The sequence below is a fragment of the Theropithecus gelada genome, chromosome 12 (genome assembly GCF_003255815.1).
Source record: "Theropithecus gelada isolate Dixy chromosome 12, Tgel_1.0, whole genome shotgun sequence".
Lineage (NCBI taxonomy): Eukaryota > Metazoa > Chordata > Mammalia > Primates > Cercopithecidae > Theropithecus > Theropithecus gelada.
The window spans coordinates 8963071-8983350 of record NC_037680.1 but is presented as its reverse complement, the minus strand read 5'-3'; the positions used below and the strand labels follow the sequence as shown (position 1 = coordinate 8983350).

General features: G+C 38.3%; 1 protein-coding gene across 12 annotated transcripts in view; it reads left to right on the top strand.

Moving 5' to 3' along the window:
• Positions 1-20280, top strand: part of DPP10 (dipeptidyl peptidase like 10) — a 1402014-nt gene that overhangs the window by 699288 nt on the left and 682446 nt on the right. Inside the window, exons 1-2 of one of the 12 annotated variants that reach the window (XM_025405133.1) lie at positions 7729-7818; positions 7947-8062. The exons of 8 other annotated variants lie outside the window; for them this stretch is intronic. In XM_025405133.1, coding sequence (XP_025260918.1) covers positions 8024-8062 — 39 coding nt within the window. In that variant the 5' untranslated portion in view covers positions 7729-7818; positions 7947-8023. Of the gene's footprint in view, positions 1-7392; positions 7819-7900; positions 8063-20280 lie in introns of those variants that run through there. 3 more of the 12 variants (XM_025405130.1, XM_025405142.1, XM_025405137.1) reach the window with 3 other exon arrangements.

Below are 20280 nucleotides of genomic sequence, written 5' to 3'. Positions count from 1 at the left end.
TCCTCCTCCAAATTTAGTATAGTATGTATGTATTAGGTAAGAAATAAAATAAATTGGGAGTGATAATGCAAACATAATTCTCTCCAAATTCTTCTATGAGCTCTCCACACTGGAAACTTGGTACTTTATAACACATAGTGCCTGCTCCTAAGCAGTAGAAAATTTCAAGCTTATCTGGCTTTTACTTGATGTTTTACAACCAAGCAATATATGATGGGTTCTTACTCATATCCAGCATCAGTAGATCAGAGGAATATCATGATTATATAATTCCTACATATCAAGTAAAGAAAAATAAAATATTCTAGGACAACAGGAAGAGAAAATATATTTTCCCCGGATGATCCTATTCCATAAAATAAAAAATACAAGCTTATAGGAGATGCTAACAGAGCTTAATGTTGAGAGAGTGAATAAAGTTTTATTTTTTTTTTCCAGAGAACATTTCCTCTGAGATTCCCCCTACTTAGGCAAGGAGACTGATGTAGACCCCGACCTACCACACCCCCCAACACACACAATTAACTCAGTCCCCAATAGAATTCCTTTCTTCTAAGCACTGATATTAGTAGAAAAGATAAGATGGCACGTGTGACAATTAGGAATTAGGATGCTGAACAAGTTATTAGGTTGGTGCAAAAGTAATTGTGACTTTGCCATTGCTTTTTTTTTTTTTTCTTTTTTCTTTTCTTTTTTTTTTTTTTTTGAGACAGAGTCTCACTCTGCCATCCAGACTGAAGTGCAGCGGCGCCATCTTGGCTCACTGCAACCTCCGCCCCCTGGGTTCAAGCGATTCTCCTGCCTCAGCCTCCCTAGTAGCTGGGTTTATAGGCATGTACCACCACACCAAACTTTTTTTATTTTTATTTTTTTTGGGTTTTTAGTGGAGATGGGGTTTCACCATTTGGCTAGGTTGGTCTTGAACTCCTGGCCTCAAATGATCTGCCCGCCTTGGCCTCCCAAAGTGCTGGTGTTATTATATTTAATTACAAAAAATGCAATTACCTTTGCACCAACGTGATAATACAAACTAAACGCTTTCAATTGTGCAAAGAGGTAAAACACTACAAGAGTGAAAGAAGAAATTCCCTGTGAACTTGCAATGGGAAGGTTGTGAAAGGTGTTGAGTCCTAATAGATCAGTTATATTCGAGAAGGTGAAAATGTGAGTGGATGCCTTCTCCATGTGGAAGGTCAAGGGACCCCTGAAGAGAAGAGGACTACCCATTTGTCCTGTGAGGCTTTTGAAGTCTTATTAATTAAGATTAAACACTCTTATAAGTGTTGCTCAGTAAATCAAGTTGCTAACTAAAGGGTGATTTTCTAGTCATTGATTTGTAAGAACTATCATTTGTGTTATAGATTCTCTCCTCCTCCCCCACTGATGCTTACTGTCTAATTGGTAAGTGTAACAAATGATAAAATATTACAAGGCAAGGTAAGCTTGAAATTAATTAGTAATATCAAGTATAACTTACCGACAGAGGAATGAGGAAATTACACTTTTGACTGCATTCTAAAATTATACAAATATATAGAAAACCAATGGCAGGAGCAATATTTAGGGATATTTAGTGGGATTTATGGTATTTCATTTCATGATTCTTATGAAGGTGTTAATAAACCAATGAGACTTACTACACCCTAACATCCCTAACAACTTCAGAATGTATTCTCTTGGCTTTTCCCTTCCCTCTCTGTTTCTCCTCCTACTCTGCCTTGTCTCTTCCTCTTCTTTCTCTTTCTTCTTTGATTTGGATAAAGATCTGTGACTTTAGTAAATATTTAGATATGCAGGAGAGAAACTGAGTGACTTAAACATTTCCTTATTCTCCCAAAAAGATACAAATGTGTGACAGATTGACAGACAGATGAATATAACAAGGGATCTATACTAGCAAGCAACTCATTGTGTCTAATAGATTAAACAGAATTAAACAATGTTCAGTATTGAAAGATGTGTTTTAATGTGTCTTATTTCAATGTACTTTGCCTCCCCTGGTATCCTGAAACTATTATTTGTATAATCACATGACTCTGTGTGGTGAAAGGAACCCAAGGACTTGGCCTCAAGTTTCCTTTGGCAATAGTGGAAGAAAAATCCCCAGTGGTAGAAAGTCAATTGGTAGAGACAATGCCAGGGACTCTTTAATGTCAGTGGATGCTCTAGGGCTTTTGCACCTGAGTCTTCGACTATCTCTTGTTTTCTAGAGGAAAATTCATGGGATAATTTGAATCTAGTACTAAATCCTTAAAAACAAATGGAAGTGTTAAAAAAGATGAAAATGTTTCCTTCCAAACATTAGTCAAGATCTTACAGTAGAATTTTCTCTTTCAATTTGTAAGAGATTTTTCAGAATGGAAAATGTGCTGTGTGCTCTTCTGGGAATTTTATAAGGAAAGAAGGTGGGTAACCTCTATGAAGTCTACCTCTAATAGAAGGCTCAGTAATCTTGTACTTTTCAAGGAATAAAGGAAGATTATTTTGAATCATTGGAGAATCTTGTCTTGGTTATGGAAACAAGAAATACCAGATTCAAAGAAATTTATTCGTCACAGGCAGACATCATCTCAAAAAGACAAATGTCATGCCAATGTTTCTAAATACTCCTCCATACATAGCAACCCTCTGTCATTTGTAGACAAGATCTGATTCAGAAAACTTTATTTCTAAAAAGTTGTGAAAATCAGGAAAAAATACCATTAATATCAGCTCAAAGAGATGGAAGGGTTTTTTTTTTCTTTTTTACTGTGCCAACATAACCAATTCATTAAATGATGACTCTTTAAAAAAAAAAGAGCAAAATAAATAAACACATGTCCCTTGTTGGGCATCTAGTAGGTAAACATAACAACAGCAGGTAAATGTCTCATGTTCTTAAGCTGTTTTGGTGTTACAATTCAGCTATATGTATATAGAGAAAAGCATACATGGGAAAATGATCTGCATTGTTTTACTGTCTGAATTCCTGTATATATGACACAGAAGGGCTATGGGGTGACAGGAAGATGTGAGGTTTTAAATACAGCACAAAAAGAGATTTGACAACACTGGACCTCAGTAGGCATGAGCAATTTGTCAATATCTTCAGGTCTCCAGAGAGCAAGAATGACTCTCAGGATATTGCAACTCTGTCTGCTTCCACCAGAGATCATAATTGGGCTATGAATTTTTATAACAGGAAAGTCTTCCTGTCAAAGACAGAGACTGACAAAAAGTTTAGTTTACTGATACTGAAAGAATCTCAGAACAGAATGAGTAATATACATGGGTGTCACTTAAATATATAGTGCCTTTCCTTCTTTCTTCTTTTTTTCTTTAAAAGTAAATTCCTGTTATAGTTTACTGGTTAGAGGTTCTACAGTGTAGCTTGTTTATGAGGATTGCTCAGCATACTGGTTTTCTGCCCAGGAAAATGATATGCATTTTGGGGAATTCAAAAGCCAATTGAGGTGAGTAGAGGTCATTTGTAAATCGAAACCAAATGATAGCAGAAGATGTGAACTGAAGCTATTTCTTCATCTGCAAAGAGCTAATTGGGCACATTTCAGGCCAAGTCTCTGAAGACACAGCTCGTGAACTCTGTCTTCTTGATGCTGTGCTCATTATAGACACTCAATAGAGGACTGGCTAATGCTAGGGAAATCCCCATCAAGGTGGCCTTTACATGACACTGCAGATTTACCTCAGGAAGGAGAGCAAAGAGAAGGAAAATGCAGTGAGGGATTCTAGCACCTAGCTGCTTGTGGAGTACTATTTGCCTTGTCTAATTTATCTGAAATTGAAGAGTTTGTCTGTAAAGGATATCCTACTTCACAAAGTCTCAAGGGACATTTGTCTTTCTGACATATCAGCTGTTAGCTAGGCCTTATTTCTTACTTGGTTGTTTTTAGAGTAAATTTTGGTTCTTTGGTCCTGTGTCTGCTATTTGAGGTGGAAGATTGAATACTGCATAGATGACCTCTGTATGTCTAGAACAACCTAATTTTGCCACAGATACCAAAACACTATAATGATAATCTTGAATTAATTCAATTATTATCTAAATTTCATAACCTGTCCTCAATTATCGACCTTAATATTTCTAGGTAAAGAGAGATGTACTGCATTGACACCCTGTTTTTAAAGGGTAAGACAGCAAGAGAAAGAAAGACATTGTAGATATTCACAATGTTGTATGTGAGGAAGTTTTTGAATGACTTCAGAAACCCAAATGAATATATTGAGAAAGCAGCATTGTGAGTTCTGTATACATGTGAACCTGAAACTAGGATTTGAGGCAATCCATTTTCGGAAGGAAGTGATGGAGTTTGAATCCTAGGAAATCTTCCTGAATAAAATGGCCATGTGTTTTAAGGTTCAGATATTTATAACCCAAAATAGAAGGAATTTTGCTAGGTGATCTCTCCAGTTCTTTTTCGGTTATGAGAGTCTAATTTCTTTCCATGAAAAGGGTAGAAAAACTTCTTTTACTGTTATATGAATGTTATAAAATATATACCTGTCTATGAATTAGCTGATCAAAGATAATACATAAAAAATATTCAAAATACTCTGTAAATCTTTTTTTAAAAATCTCTCTTTAATAGATTTTTATATTCAGAAATGATACTTTGTAAATGCATTTTAAATTCCAGATTTCTGAATTCTAAACATTATCAAGACAAAATTGTGACTATATGTGTATGTAAAACTAGAGAGTACTGGAAAATGTGGTGAATGGTAAGGGCCTTTTGTGAGGTAATTGACTTATTTAACTTATCTATTGATTTTTTTTTAAATGTCTAAGTACTTAATTGACTCTTCCACTAAAATTTAAACATATACAAATAATTTTTCATTCAGAAGATAGGCATTTGATATATAACATCAACATATCATCATAAAAATTTAGAGAATGAGAATATCTTAATGGGCACCTGGTCTAAACATTTTAATTTTACCAGGTAAAAAGGTGGAAGCAAGAGATAAGTGACTTCACTGTGTTCTATACCTCCATGCTCTGATGGACCAAGAAAATCAATCAGTTGACATCTAGTCAGGTACAGAACCCTTGTATCTACACTGCATTAGGGTTATATCTACTTTAGTGCTTTTAAAATTTTGTAGACATTTGATTGTGAATGGACGTTTTGTATTTTTTCTTTAAAAATAACATCATTAGAAACTATACAAAACAGAACCACAAATACTCCCTTCTAAGGTGTAAGGTATTCCATCATTTCTTGTTTGGATATTAGGACTTTTCCTTCAGTAAGAAATTAAGTTGAAAATGAAGTAGAACATCTTATACTGTAATTCAAGTGCAGTACATTGAAAAAATAAAAACAGTATTTAAGTTGGGAAAATCCGTTTACATGTGATTAAGTTTTAATCAGTGCCCTTAACCTAGATCTCAAAAGCTAAAAATGTTCTGAGATTGACAAAATAACAACCCATTCCCAAAGACAAATACTTAAATCAAAGAAGCATTTTTAATTAAAAAAAAATCACACACACATACACACATAGACCCCCACAATACATGAAACATATAATAATGTATGTCTTTATTTGCAATGAAGTGAGTTTTCTACTGAACTCAGAACATAGATGCAAGTTCAACAGTTGAACTCAATCAAGTAAGTAATCTTATATAAAAGGATAACTCCCTCTAGCATGTACTTATCCTGTGTGACAGATATCTCTGTAATACAGTAAATTCCTTCAACTCAAGCAGACTGTCCAAAATGGAAACACATTGAAAAGATGAATATACTCAAATAATCAACAGAAGAGCAAAATATAAAAATGGGAACATTTTCTGAATAATGCAGATACCCTCCTTCCAAAAAAAATTACATGTGAGGGAATATCTAGATTGTCACAATTACTGGAAAAGTTGCCCAATAGCTATTATACTGGTGTTTCATTTAAAAAACTGCTTCGTACTTTTGCAACTTGCAAAGTTATTCCTAGCAAAAAGTTATTTCTCCTGAAACAGAATAAATAGGTCATTCACAATATGCACTGGAATATACTTTTGAAAAACAAGATCTCTACTCACCTCTAATTCTATCTTTCTGCTGGTGATTGTTGATATATTTATTTTAAAATATGTACTTTATAGGAGCTATTGTTACAATTAAAATTTAGGACAACATTATAATTCATGTTTTAGAAACTCCTAAGGCAGGAGGACAGCTCCTACCATTTTACAAAGGCCTTTCTGTTAAGAAGTGATTAATTAACGGACTGAGTGGCTCAAAGCAGGGAGCCAGTCCTTAGCCAATAAAGCCCAACTCAGTGCTACCCCACTACCCCATATTCTCTGTCCTCTCTGCTGGAACTGTCTTGTGCTGAATCCATGAACACCTAAATATTCAGCTCACTCCTGCCATTTCTCTGCTAAGCAATCTCCTACAACCTGTGCCTGAGACTTGGAGACTGTTTGTGGTCCATGGGCTTTAGGGGCCCCAGGGAAAGCCACGTGCACTAGTGCATCTGGATGAACTGCGGACTTTGTCTATCCACGAGAATTCAACTTCCCAAGAGCTACATTGACTCATTGATTTGTATCCAGGCTCCGGGCTCCCAATTCCCACACAACATAAGTTCCCTGAAGCCAGGGAATTTGGTAGGTTTGACTTGTTTAGTCTCTCTCCCCTGCAACCCTCTCTCTGAGCCTCACAGTGTATTTGGCACATAGTAGGTGCTCGGTAAACCCACTTTGAATGGGCCAGGGTTGTGTTGAAGAAAGGAAAGGCTGGGAGGACTTGAGATTTGAAGATTTTCCTACATGTGTCCAGGAAGAAAGAAAAGGAAAAAATAAAAGTATCAGATTCTTATCATCATTACAGTTATTATTGTTTTCAACCAACCTTTAGGAATTCCACTGGCATTACCCAGGCAGCTGGTGGAGAATCTGGGCTGGAGGCTAAAGGATGTCCATTGCCCCAAATCAGAAGGTGCAGAACCCCAGGTCACAATCTGAGACAACCCCTAGGGTCCCGACAGGTGTTGCCCGCCTCCCATAGGGCTCCGGACCCCCAGTCCCCGACTGTCCCTTGCCTTCTGAGGCGCTGGAGCATGCCCAGTGGCAGAGCTGGAGTCACCGAGGGCTTTGCACGGGCGCACTCCGCTTCTCCGGGTTTTAGCAGAAGCCCGCGGGGGGCGGGGGGGTTGCGTGTCGGGGGGTAACCGCGGCACCCGGCAGCCTTGGGCGCGCGAGTGGGGAGCTCTTGCGCCGCGCAGGGCTGTCTCCCCCGTTGCGGTTGCTGAGGAGATGCTGGAGCGCGGCACCCGGCTGCTCCACCTGGCGCGCTGAGCACCGCGCGGGGAGCCCCCGGGGGCGGGCGGCTGGGGGCGCGGACTGCGGTAGAATGCGAGCCCGGCTCCTCCAGCGCAGTGAGACGTCTCTCCAGCTCGGTCAGGTGCCGGGGGCCCGCCGCTCGCCGCTCCACTAACTTGCCACTTGGTCGTGTCTGGTCTCAGAGGCTCGCTACGCTTTCGGGTGGTGGGGGGCGGGGAGAGTGGGGAGTTAGAGGGTCTGCGGTAGCCGAAGGAGGGATCCTGCGAGGGGGAGCCTGCCTGGTGCCGCTCTTCTTCCCCTCCCCGTCGCTCCCCTCCCCCCACCCCGTCGCTGCCGCTTTCCCTTTCGCCAATTCCGAGAGCGACGGGCGCCTGTGACATGCGAACGCTGCCAAGTGACGGTCCCCGAGTCTGAAGTGCCCGCGAGGAAGTGAGCGCCAACGCGGGCCGCCGGCGATGACAGCCATGAAACAGGAGCAGCAGCCCACCCCGGGGGCCAGGGCGAGCCAGGCGCAGCCGGCGGACCAGGTGAGAGTTGGCAGCTGCGGCCCCGCACTCCCGGGAGGGGTGGCTCCAGTCGGCGCTCCCCCCGCCTCTCCTCCCAGGCTCGGCTCCCACGCCTCCCTCTTCCCACCCTCCCCCCCCCCCCGCCCCAGTTCCAGGCTCTCCTGCTTATCCATGGACTCTGCGGGAAGTTAGAGCCTCTGAGTGCGCTCCGGAGCCGGGCGAGAGGATGCGCAAGGTGGAGAGCCGCGGGGAAGGGGGGAGAGAGGTAAAGGCTGAAGGTGCCCCGGGGAGCCCCGGCGGGCGGGCTACCAAGGGAGGGAGAGGTGGCCAGGGCCAAGGAATGGGGCCTCTTGGCTCCCTATTAACACACGTTGAAGAAATCTGCTGCGCTCCTGATGTCCGCTTATGGGGTTCAAGCCCCGTCTTCCTGTAGCCCGGACGCTCGCTGGCCAAAGCGACCCGAGTAGGCAAATGACCTTTAGGCGGACCGAGTTTTTCCTTTCCTTTCTTGTTTCTTTTGAGGAGACGGGTGTGTGTTTGTGAGGTGGGGTGGTCGCGGGGGTCGATGGGAGAAGAGGGTCCCAGACATCTGTAGTCTGCTGAGTGGAACGGAGCTTGGGGAGCAGCAAGGCATTAATTATTAAGGGGAGCTGGGAAGGTGCTGGCTTTAGTGATTTGTTGGGTTTGGTTGTGTTGTGTCTGTAGAGATGAGGTGCCCTGCGTGGGCTGAGGGTTATTACTGTCTCTTTCCCGTCCTTCTACACCCGCCAACCCCTTTTTGTTTTGGTCTTTAGAAATCTGTAGCATAACCATACCGTCGTGGATCCCCATCTCGTCTCTGTCCCCGATTTGGGGTGATTTGGGAGTTCGGTGTCGCTCTTTTTCCAAAGTTGGAGGGTCGGGAGCGCCGAGATACCCTGGCAAGAGGAGGAGGAGGAAGGCTGTGCTGAGCCTGGTGGAGGTGCCGTCACGTTTACATCAATTAGAGACTCTGGGCAGAGAGAGCTGCCCTTAGGTCAGGGATTAACTGTGGACCCCGAGGACCCAAGCACTGGGGTAGGAGGATTGGGGATCTTTGCTCGGAGTGCACTGCGAAGGCTGCTGAAGGCGTTCCCGGCAGAAACCCTCCCAGTGTATTGCTAGCATGGGATGAAGGGAGTGCACGCAGCTAGGCTCCAGCAGCAACTAGGCTTTTCGCGTATTCTAAGCACTAAAGAGCCTATTAAGGGGAGCTGTCCAAATCGCCCCGTAGTGGTGGCGAGACAGAGGAGGCGATGCCAGCGAGGCTGTTATTAATATTGCAGACTTGGTCATCTCTCCTGGCTTGTGGTCTCTTTTCTCCTCTCCCCTCCCCTTCTCTTTTCCCTCACATATGTTTCATACAGGTGGTGGGGATTACTCAATGACTTAAAGCTCCCTTCTCGTTTATTAGTGGGAGGGGGTTGAATGTTGGCAGTTTTTAGAAAGCATTTGTTTTCTTAAACTATCCTCTTTGATCCATACTCTGAGATAAGTATGAAAATATTAAAAGATCATATGTCCCTTCCTTTTATACCTCTTCCTCCTAATCCCCAGCACACATGAGAATGTGAAAACTGGTTAGCAGATATATAAAAATAATTTCAGGACAGGAACATGGATTTAACATCCTCTTTCAGGCTGACAGCCCTTAAATTTCATTAACAAGCCGCCGAGCCTCTCTACTGCTCTTGGAATGATGCTACCAATAAGAATGATTAGTCAGGTGAGAGTCCCCACATGAAATCTTTGCTCACTAACCTGTGACACCAGCTGGTTACTTGAGGCGCTGCAAACAGTTCAGTGATGGTGGAAGTGGGAGGCAGCAGCAGAGCAGAGCACACAGAAGCTGAAAATGTATGTATAAATAGTGGACACGCTGTCTATGCACAACAAACCCCTTTGTCAGGATTAATCTGGTACTTAAAATTCATGTGAAGAGATAGGTTCAAGCTCGAATCCATTTTTCTTGTTAGTGTGCATTTTTTAATAGCCACTTCAAATATTCAGGGAGTGGCTACTTTGCAGAACTCTTGCTTTGATAGAGTATTTTAAGTGCCTTTCTGAGTATTGACATGATTTTAAAATGTCAGTTTTATGCATCTTATGCATGTGTTAAAATAGATGGATTTTACAAAGAAAGTCAACTGAAATATATACATGGCAGCATCACAGTGAGGGTTTTTCAAGCACTCCCAGGAAATACTCATATCTAGCATATTTTTGTTCAAAGCTTGACATATGAATGATGGACAAATAATGTGAATTATGTTAGTGAAAGCTTAAACTACTTTCCGTAAGACTACTAAGCTTTTATTAGCCATATTAGTCATTATGGTTTAATTCTGCAATTGCCACACAACTCTCATGCAATACTAGATATAATAGCTTCATAAAGATGTGATTAGGTGTGCTGGCTTCTGTAATATTTCAAAAAGAGATTCACAAATTTAAATTAAAATGTACCTTTATGAAATTATACCTAGTGGTTAAATAGGGCATATGGTCCAGCAAATCAATCACTATGCATTGATTTTGAACGATTTAAGCTATTGCATGTTGCCAAAAATGTCTTCTAGTTTCTATGGTAAAGATTTTTATGAAACCTCGAAGATGCCTTGTCCTGAGGCCATCAAACACCTATTTCCGCTTATAGTACAGTGGAAGACCATAATCCTTCCTCTAACTGAAAACGCTTATGGACCATATAATTTGGTTATGGTTATAGTCCTGTAGAGGGCTCAACCTTCCTGTTTTATTTGATCTGTTACTGTCCTCTGGCACAGGGTGCCATGACAAGAGGACATGCTGTCCCTTCCTAGAGAATGGTGACAACAAGAATAGGAGGGACTGTGTAGGGATCGTGTATTTTATGAATATTCTGAATCATTGGAAATATTTTTATCATCTTAATAATCTTCCTTTTAAAGATTCTTTGATCAAAAAATATGTACAACAGTTATTTTTGTTGCTTTCATAACACTCCACATTTACAAAATGTCTAAAAACAAATGCCTTGACATGAGTAGACACAATCATTTCTTAACATGATCAATATCTCAATTAACATTGAAAGATCTAAGAACTTGAGTGGCTAATTGTAATTTATTATTATTTTTTAAAATCCCTTCTTGAATGCTTGCCACAGGCAAAGTACTATTCTCAGGGTTCATAAAGTAACATTTATTGAATGTATTTTTCTATTTGATTCTCAAAGTAATTTTTTGAGGTGGGTCCTGTTTTTATTCCTGTTTTAGAGATGAGAATACAGAGGATTAAGGAAGTTACGGTGGAGGTGAGACTTAGCCAGGAACTCATGGAGGTCTGAAGCCTTACCTTTTAACTTCTATACAATCATAATACAACATATTTCTATTGTAAGGATGAAAATAATTGCAAATCATCTGTGTGTGCATGTGCACAAATTTACCTTGAATATAAGACGAATGAATAATTTGTTTAAAGCTTCAGCTATACATGTAAATCACAGCTCTGGAAATTTTAAAGTTAATAATACCACGCTACTGATCTAAATAATATAAAAAGAACAAGATAGATCTTCATAAATTTATAGGAGCTTTTTTTGATCTTTGAGTCACTTGTCTCTGATGACGAGACTCTCCAGGTTTGTTAAATGAGTATATATTTTTGTTAATAGTCAATCAGACAAGGTTTAGAATTTGTTCACATTTCCACCAGGTGGCACCCTTTTGCTGACTCCAGTGGGTAAAAATATTGCCTAAAAAGCATGGCTGTTCTCTCAGCTCCAGAAACAAAACAAAAATAATCACACAAAAACAAAAACAACAAAAACAAAACCATCCCACTTTTTAGTGTATGACTAAAAGCATATTTTTAAAAGCAACTATTTGACTACAGAGACAGCACTTGTTATGCATTTTCTTTAAAAAAATGCATTTTGGTAGAAAACCAATCTCTTACAATTGAACATGTGGCTGTCACTTGATGAAATAATTCATGACCAGAATTGAGATCAAATGTGTAATGTGTAAAATGCCTTCTGTGAAATATCGATGTGCTTTAGACATTTAGGTAATATTAACTTAAAATGTTTTAATACAGAAATTGGTATTCAGTATTTTTATTTCACCTTTGGTCTAGCAAACCAGATTAAAATATTCAAATATATGCTTAATGAAAAATTGCAAAAGAGTTATTCTTCTAGGTGTCCTTTGCTAATATATACATGTCATAATTTGATCAATAAACTATTGTTTTTAAAACAGAAGCTTGAAAAGAGCTTTCATAAATCATATTGAACAATTTTAATGAATAAAAAATTTATTCTAATTATTAAACATATAAAATGTCATATTTAATTGGGGATAGAGTTCTATATAGTTTGGTTATAAAAAATATACATTAAATAAAAATGTTATATGGAAATCTATGATTTGAGAGAAAATATACATTTCCTACTCTCCTTCAATGTCTTATTTTTTATATATAAATATAATATATTACATAAGTTTATAATATAAATATTATATATAAGGCATTTTATTTATTGAGTTAAGAACATACCATAAAATATCTCTTGCTTAGGAACTTCTCATATATCTGTATATCTATTTGATTATTTCAGGATCTGAGCAAATGGTATATTTTAAAAAGATTAAATTATATAAAAACAACAAAGAAAATTATACTATTAAATATTAATGCTGCATTATCTTGTGAAGCATATTACATTGGAAACAAAACACTTAACCATATTTCTCCCACTCTGAGTAAAAATAAAGCAATTTCAAACTTTTGGTTTCTTGAATTATGATTACAGAATGTCTTCGGCTTTACTACTTATAGGCACATTTTAAATTTATTTAGTGTGACATGTAGCAGACACAGTGACAGAATGCTGTGGCTAAGATTGTGAGATTTTTTGTGCTATCAACCACAAATATTTATTCATCACTGTCTATGAGTTATGCACTGGAAATCACAGAGTCAAGCTCATATCCCAGGTCCACGAAACACCACTGTGTTTTCTTGGGCAGGGTAACTGAATTTCCCCATTTCATCTGTGAATGGAGGTGACTGCAGTTCCCTTTAGATGTTTGTTCTAAGGGTTAAATGAAATAATATGTAAGAGTTTTTGAAGAAGGTTTGACTCATACCAAGTCTTCTTATTAAATGTGTAGTCTGGGAATAAGAGCCTAGACAAAATTGAAAAAAAATAAAATCTGGGCCTGGTGCAGTGGCTCGCACCTGTAATCCCAGCACTTTGGGAGGTTGAGGTAGATAGATTGAGCCTATGAGTTCTATGTGGGCAAGGTAATGAGACTTTGACCTTAAAAAAAAAAAAAAAAAAAAAAAATTAGTAGGGTTTAGTGGCACTCTCCTGTGGTCCCAGCTACTTGGGAGGCTGGGGTGGGAGGACTGAGGATTGCTTGAGCCTGGGAGGTCAAGACCACAGTGAGTCGAGATTGTGCCACTGCACTCTAGCTTGGGCAATAGAGTGAGACCCTGTCTCAAAAAAAAGTCTCAGAGGATTATTAAGCCATGTATAGCTGATCCATTATTTTAACTTTACAGACAACCACATTTTGCAGTACACGTATTAATATGATTACACATGAGTTTTTTGGTGCATGTAAATATTATATTAATGGATTTGGACATCAAAGCTATTTTAGCAGGCATCCAGATTTCAAAATATTCTGTTACATCCTGACTTTCATTCAATCAAAATTGAACAGTAAAATTCTTTACTGTTCTACCCTGTAAGAAGTCAGGCTAAAAGTAAACTTTGGCTAATTCTCACCAAGAGTTGAGTTAGCTGCTGACTATGTTGCATGTTGTTTTCAATGCAATGTACTTCCCAAGGTAATTAGCATGAGAAAGAGGATATTTAAAGGAAAGACAGATGAGATTTACAGAAATATGTCAGGGGGTGAGATTTCAGTCAGTGTAGCAGGAGAATGTGCTTGGCAGTGGAGCCACCAAGAAACCAGGGTGCATGCCCCTGTTGTTATGGGGAGGGGCATGGAATTGGATTAAACATAAGTCAAAAGACTTCTTCATAAATTTTTTCTACGGCTTTTTCTGTTTAACCTTTAAACACACATGTATGCTCCACTTATTAAAATAATTTCCATGTATTTTCATACTTGCTAAGTGACTTGTGCGTCCTAACAAAGTTAATGTACTACTAACATTAGAATGCGGGCCATATACTAAGACATACATCAACCCAATAAAGGTTGGAGGATTTTCCATCTGAAGCCCTGTACAAGGTCCAAAAGGAGGCCAGATAAATGATAAAGGGAATGTAAACTTCTTCATAAACTTATATCCTTATGGATAGTTAGAATTATTCTTGCTCTAGTGAATGCTGCCCTGCCCTGAGAAGTCGTGGGGCTTAGTATTGATTATTCCCAGCATAATCTTGTTTTAAAGTTTTTATTGACCTGATCCACAAGTGTCTGGCAATAACCAATCTCTGTTTATTTGTCCCTATCTAATAGCACCTGTTCTCTAAGCCGTTTAAAATTAGCACCTACCTTCTTTCTACATGGTAGACATTCTTATCATCGACTACATATTAACTCAAGGAATGGTTGTCATTTTCAGTATAGTAGAGAAGGCTGGGAAGTAGGTTCAGTGGGGAGACTGGGGCACTGAAAAGAAAGCTCTTCTATTGTAGCTTTATGTTTGTTGAGCTTTCCTGAATTCTTAGAATTACAGGCATATCCATTTGTAATGGTAAATGTGTCACCCACTGCCAGGCTAAATACAGAAAATTCACTTTTATCCAAAACTAATAAAAACAAATATTTTGAATTGTTCTGTTCCATACTTGATGTGAACAGTATTCTTTCAATGTATCCCACAAAATTGAAAAAAAAAATTTTCTAAGTTTATCATGCCATAGTTTATTTAGAAGTTATTAAAATGTTCTACAACATTTTTGGAATTGCTAAATGATTTTCAAATTTAATTACACTTTGGGGAGAGGCAACCTGATGTAAGACTGAGAACAAAGTCAAACAGATTTCAGATTGATTCCTTCCCCTACCATTTACTAGGCAATTTATAACCCCACTAAAACCATTCTTTCATCTTGAAAAGAGAGAGGATGATGAGAATGTTTCAATAATTAGAGAATCTATGTGAATGAGTTTTTATTGCATCTGGCTCAAGCTTGAAACTTAATAAGCATTTTCATTCTTAATGCTGTCATGCTTCTACATCATCTGAGAAGGGTATTTTATTCTTTTACAAAAGTAAATTTGCATTTATGTTAATGAAAATGCTGAATATGTATGTGTACACCATCATCAAATATATACACACTATATACACACATACATATATATATATATTTATTATCTAAATGCTGTATTTTATAGGTAGATTATTATAGGGCATTAGATAAAAATGAATTTGTGACAACTTGACTGATTTCTACTATTTTTAGATGACAGTCTATTTTCACAAAAGACTTAGAATCTTGTTTGATATGTTCATGGTTTAATATTCTCTTTCCAGAAGTTTGGTTCCCAGAAATGATTCACTTAGAAATTCTTTGCGTATAGGAACTGGTGATATTACTGAGTTGAAATTTAAGAAAAGTTTGTTGAGTGCATAATCAAAACCAACTTTACATTTGGGAATGTTCTCCAGGCAAGCTATATATTATCTGACTTTAATATTATTGTAATTTGTCATACTTACTGGTTTTCTCAGGTCAGGACAAAATAACTATGTATCAGATTATAAAAGATAGCAAATGAAGAAAAGTGAGGAAAAAGGCTATTTTTATTATCTTTATCCCCACTCTCTTTTTGATATCTAAATGAAGATTCAGTTTCTTATTCCATCTGAGAAACTCTGCTCTGAAAACAGAAATGTGACGAATCTGTATTACATAATCAAGAACTTGAGTGGCAGGCTGTTCTGTGATTTATTTTCAAATAATGGACCAGAGAGACCACTTGAAGTTGCATTAGTAATGCTTGTACAGGGAGAAATAGGCCTTTCTTGTTGTTGGAACATGGGTTTACTTTTGGCAAGAATTGAGTAAGTGAAAACTCTGATATTCATACTTACATTAATCAAATCTCACCTCCAGGAATGGTTTTAATATAAGTTAATGAATGCAAAACATGGCTCTTTTTGTTATTTCACATGTTTTAAAACAAGTACTAGAAGTTTTTAGTAAAGTAATCCTTTAAATCGCTGTGTCACAAATTTGCATTAATAATTCTTGTCTCTTAGACACAGAATTGAAGATGAGGAAATAAGGCAATGTTTGAATAGAGGTAAAATATATCTTTTTGAGAGAAAAAGAACTGAAATCCATGAAGGATTTCTCAAATTTAGAATAGGTCATTTTTTTTAGCAAAATTTTAGTCTATAATTTAAATTTCCTGGGATCTATGAAATTATGAATAGATTTTCTATCTACCTCATTAGCTTTTAGGGACTTCAAGGGAAAAGATGACACATTTCACTTGTATGTAGCTTTTTAGAGTACTATAAAACATAAGTGGTCCAAGAAATAAAGTGAACGTATTTTGAAGCCATACCCAATGTCTTCATCAGGGTTATTTCTTTTTTTCTGATATTAGGAATTTTGAGTACCCTACTTCTTGACAACCATATTGAGAGTTATAGGCATGTGTGAATTGAACCAGAAGTTGAAATGAAAGAGACTCCCCCTCCTTCACATTTATTAAGGTTGTTTATAATTGCTCCAAAATGAGATTTACTCAACTTTAGGCCATGTGGCATGATGAGTGGCTCATTATTACACATTCTATTTGCTCAGAGTCAGTATTTCTGTATTCCAGGATGGTACTTTTGGTTCCTTCATTTCTCTTTGCATGAATGCCATCTCCAAACCCAAATCCAGTTCCCTCTGCCTCTCTACATTTCTGAGAGCCATCGTCTGTCTAAGAGTTGATTGACTTGCTGACAAAGAATACTTTGACATTGGCTGGGTACATTGGCTCATGCCTGTAATCTCAGCACTTGGGAAGGCTGAGGCAGGTGGATCACCTGAGGTCAGGAGTTTGAGACCAGTCTGGCCCACATGGTGAAGCCTTGTCTCTACTAAAAATACAAAAATTATCCAGGTGTGGTGCCGCACGCCTGTAATCCTAGCTACTCGGGAGGCTGAGGCTGGAGAATTGCTTGAACCCAGGGGGCAACTGGGAGCTGAGATTGTGCCACTGAACTCCATTCTGGGTGAAAGAGTGAGACTCCATCAAAAAAAAAGAAAAGAAAAGAAAAGAAAAAGAATAGTTGGATATTGGTAGCAGCATTGCCTTTCTAAATTCTTTCCTTCAAATAGCCATGACATGATAAATGATGGTAACATTCAGAGAAACTGTTGTTTCCTGAATGTTACACCTTTGTATTCAAATCACAAAACAGACAATGGAGAGGTGAAGTGACTTGTCTAAGGTCACATTGTTGTTTAGAATTAGAAGCAGTACTTGATGCTGGGTCTCTTTCCATGTAGCCATTCCCAGATTCAGCTGCTGATACAAAGCCTTTGGTGATGTCATGGTGGCACATCTGCCTTCCTTGCCACTTGACATAAGTATAACCTTTTAACAAAACGAAACAAAACATGTTTTAAAATGCTTTGTGTCCATAGGCAAAGCTCATTTGACATTTCTTGATTTCTCGTTTGTGATGTGCTACTTCTAGGTCAGTGGTCCTTAGACTTTTGGCACCTGGCCACAAGCCATCACAGAAGTGCATATGCATCTTCTGTACTTTGCCATGGGAAGAGGTCACACCCAAAGCCATAATGCCTTTCTGAACGTAAACTGTGAAATTCACTACTCCAATGAAATGGCAGTGCCACCACTACACAAACAGAAGTTGACTTTCTCAAGCTTCCCCTCTTACTCTTAGCACGAATAAGCAACTGCTGATATCTACACACAGCATTTGAAATTCTAGCAATGGAGTAGCAGTTGGGTGAATCCCTCCTAAAGGAGAGATGCACTTAAATCTGGGGAATGCATGCAGGTAAATTTTAGAGCTTTCTTGGGACATTAATGGAAACAACAGACTTCTGATACACTGGGATTCTTGGTAAGAAAGGCTTTTCCACCGGGCGTGGTGGCGGGCTCCTGTAGTCCCAGCTACTCCAGAGGCTGAGGCAGGAGAATAGAGTGAACCCGGGAGGCGGAGCTTCCAGTGAGCGGAGATCGCGCCACTGCACTTCAGTCTGGGCGACAGAGTGAGACTCTGTCTCAAAAAATAAATAAATAAATAAAACAAAAAAGAAAAAAACAAATTTCCAGAAACTGATTATTTGTATTCCCAGACAGAGTTGTCAGAGCACCAAGTTCCAATACAGACCAGAGAAATGATTATATGCTAAATAAATAAGTCCATGAGAATAATTTTTGAGACACATAAAATTATTTTTAGTGGATGGACCCAGGGATTTCTATTCATTTAACCTGACTTTAAACGCTAGAACCTTGACATACTAGTTTGAACAACTTACCCAGCCTCTCTGAATCTGATACTTCATCTGGAAATGAAATGTTGTTTACTTTGCAGAATTGTTGTGAGGATCAGCAATGATATAGGTTTATTATCCAAGAGATGCTGAAAAATGGTGGTGCTTATTATTTGGTTATTAATATGTTGTTGGCTTGCTGTACCAGACAAAGACAGAGTGACGGAAAATTAAACTATGTTGGATGTTGAAGTTCCCAGAAGTTGGAAACACAGCTTTAAAGCACCTTTTGTCATTGTTTGACATTGGAAGCTTAAGGGCGTCTTTAATATTGAACTCCTGTTTTTGTTGGTATGCAGATTATATAGAGTCCTCCTGACTCCAAAGCAAACACGGATTGGGAGTTGGTTAAAAAAATATATGGCATCCGTTTTTATATTTCTTATCACGCAGAGAAGTTGACAAAGTTTATATTTTGAAAATGGAACACTGAATATGCATTTACTTTTCTGAATTTGTTTTTTTTTTCCTTTCCCCATCCCCATGGTTAAATTCCATCTCATGCTTATAATGTATTCTGCATTTGGAGTGCAGCTTCATTCCTTCTCAGAGCTACAGTTCTTGAGCTGTAACAGCGAATCCAAAAAAACTAATATGGAATCACAGATGGTGCAAATATTTGAAAATAGGTAAATACAATCTAGGATTAGCTGCTTGTACTCAGAAATGTCAGCTTCACATTGCTTATTGGTCACACAAGGCAATTTTAGTTAAGGAAAGCCCAGGACAAAGCCATCATGATATAAAATTGCTGGTTTGGAGATGTGCAGCATAACAAGCCCATAATTGTTATGTAAACCTCAAAATGAGTCATTCTGTAACAAGAAAAAAGTATTTTAGAGAGATCACAAAGCACCAAGAGGTTATGTAGGGATAAAAAATTAAGCAGATACCATAACAGGTTCCTGTTGTACAGTACCATCTGCTGACTTCCATTTACAGCCAATTTTTAAGGAGAAAATATCCATTCTTATGGGTATGCTTTAGGTAGGCACATATTAAATGACCTGAGCATGAGATGCAACAGTCCAATTGCAAGTGTAAAATGTGCCGATGGTAATTATTAGTAACATGCACTGTGGCTTCATAGTTCTAAGAGTCTTAAATAATAGAATCCCATTTTCTTTTCATTATCCCCCTTTAAGATGTACATATATTTTGAATGAATTTTACAACTGACTATGTGATTAGGTTACCTGGTTTACTGATAAGGCAGTTGAGAACGATAAAGGCTGACTTGCTCAAAATCATACAACTGATCAATTTGGTACAGTAGAAAGAAGAGTTCCTCCCACCTACATTAAGAGTTGGTAGAAGGAGCCGCACTCAATTATCAGAATCATAGAAATCACTTTGGATTGTCTGTAATGATGTCTATAGAGAAAAAAATTGATGAGAATGTAAGTAGAAAGGTTCCAGCTGGTTTAGGATTTTATTTCTGTTTTTGGTAGCAGGTTTAGTAAGAAGATGTATTATATAGATTCTATCTGGAAGCAATAAGGTTAACTGTCATGGTTTGTGTAAAGTCTAGATTTTCTGCAGTATCTCATTTTCCTGATGAAGCAGAAGAGAGTAGGAAGAGCTGTTCCAGATCAGACGTGAAGATCTATAAGACAGTATTGATCCCTTTCAATGTACGTGTTTCCAGATAAAAACAGTGGTTCTCATATAAATATGTAGTGAATATCTGTCAAGAATTTAGCTTATTAAAGGAAACATCAAGATGGTAAAGTTGTTTCAAACAATATTTGGGGAAGAGAGATTTATATCGTCTGAAAAGGAATGGCTTACAAAGGTTGCAAAATTAAATACAAAACTGGTTAATATTCAGGCCATAAGTTTTGTGTTTGTCTTTGATAGCAGACAGAAATTTTTTGGTACTCATCTATTTTCTGTAATTAACATCTACTTTTATAGACTCTGGGCCTATGTAATAGCAAATAGTAAGAGAAAGT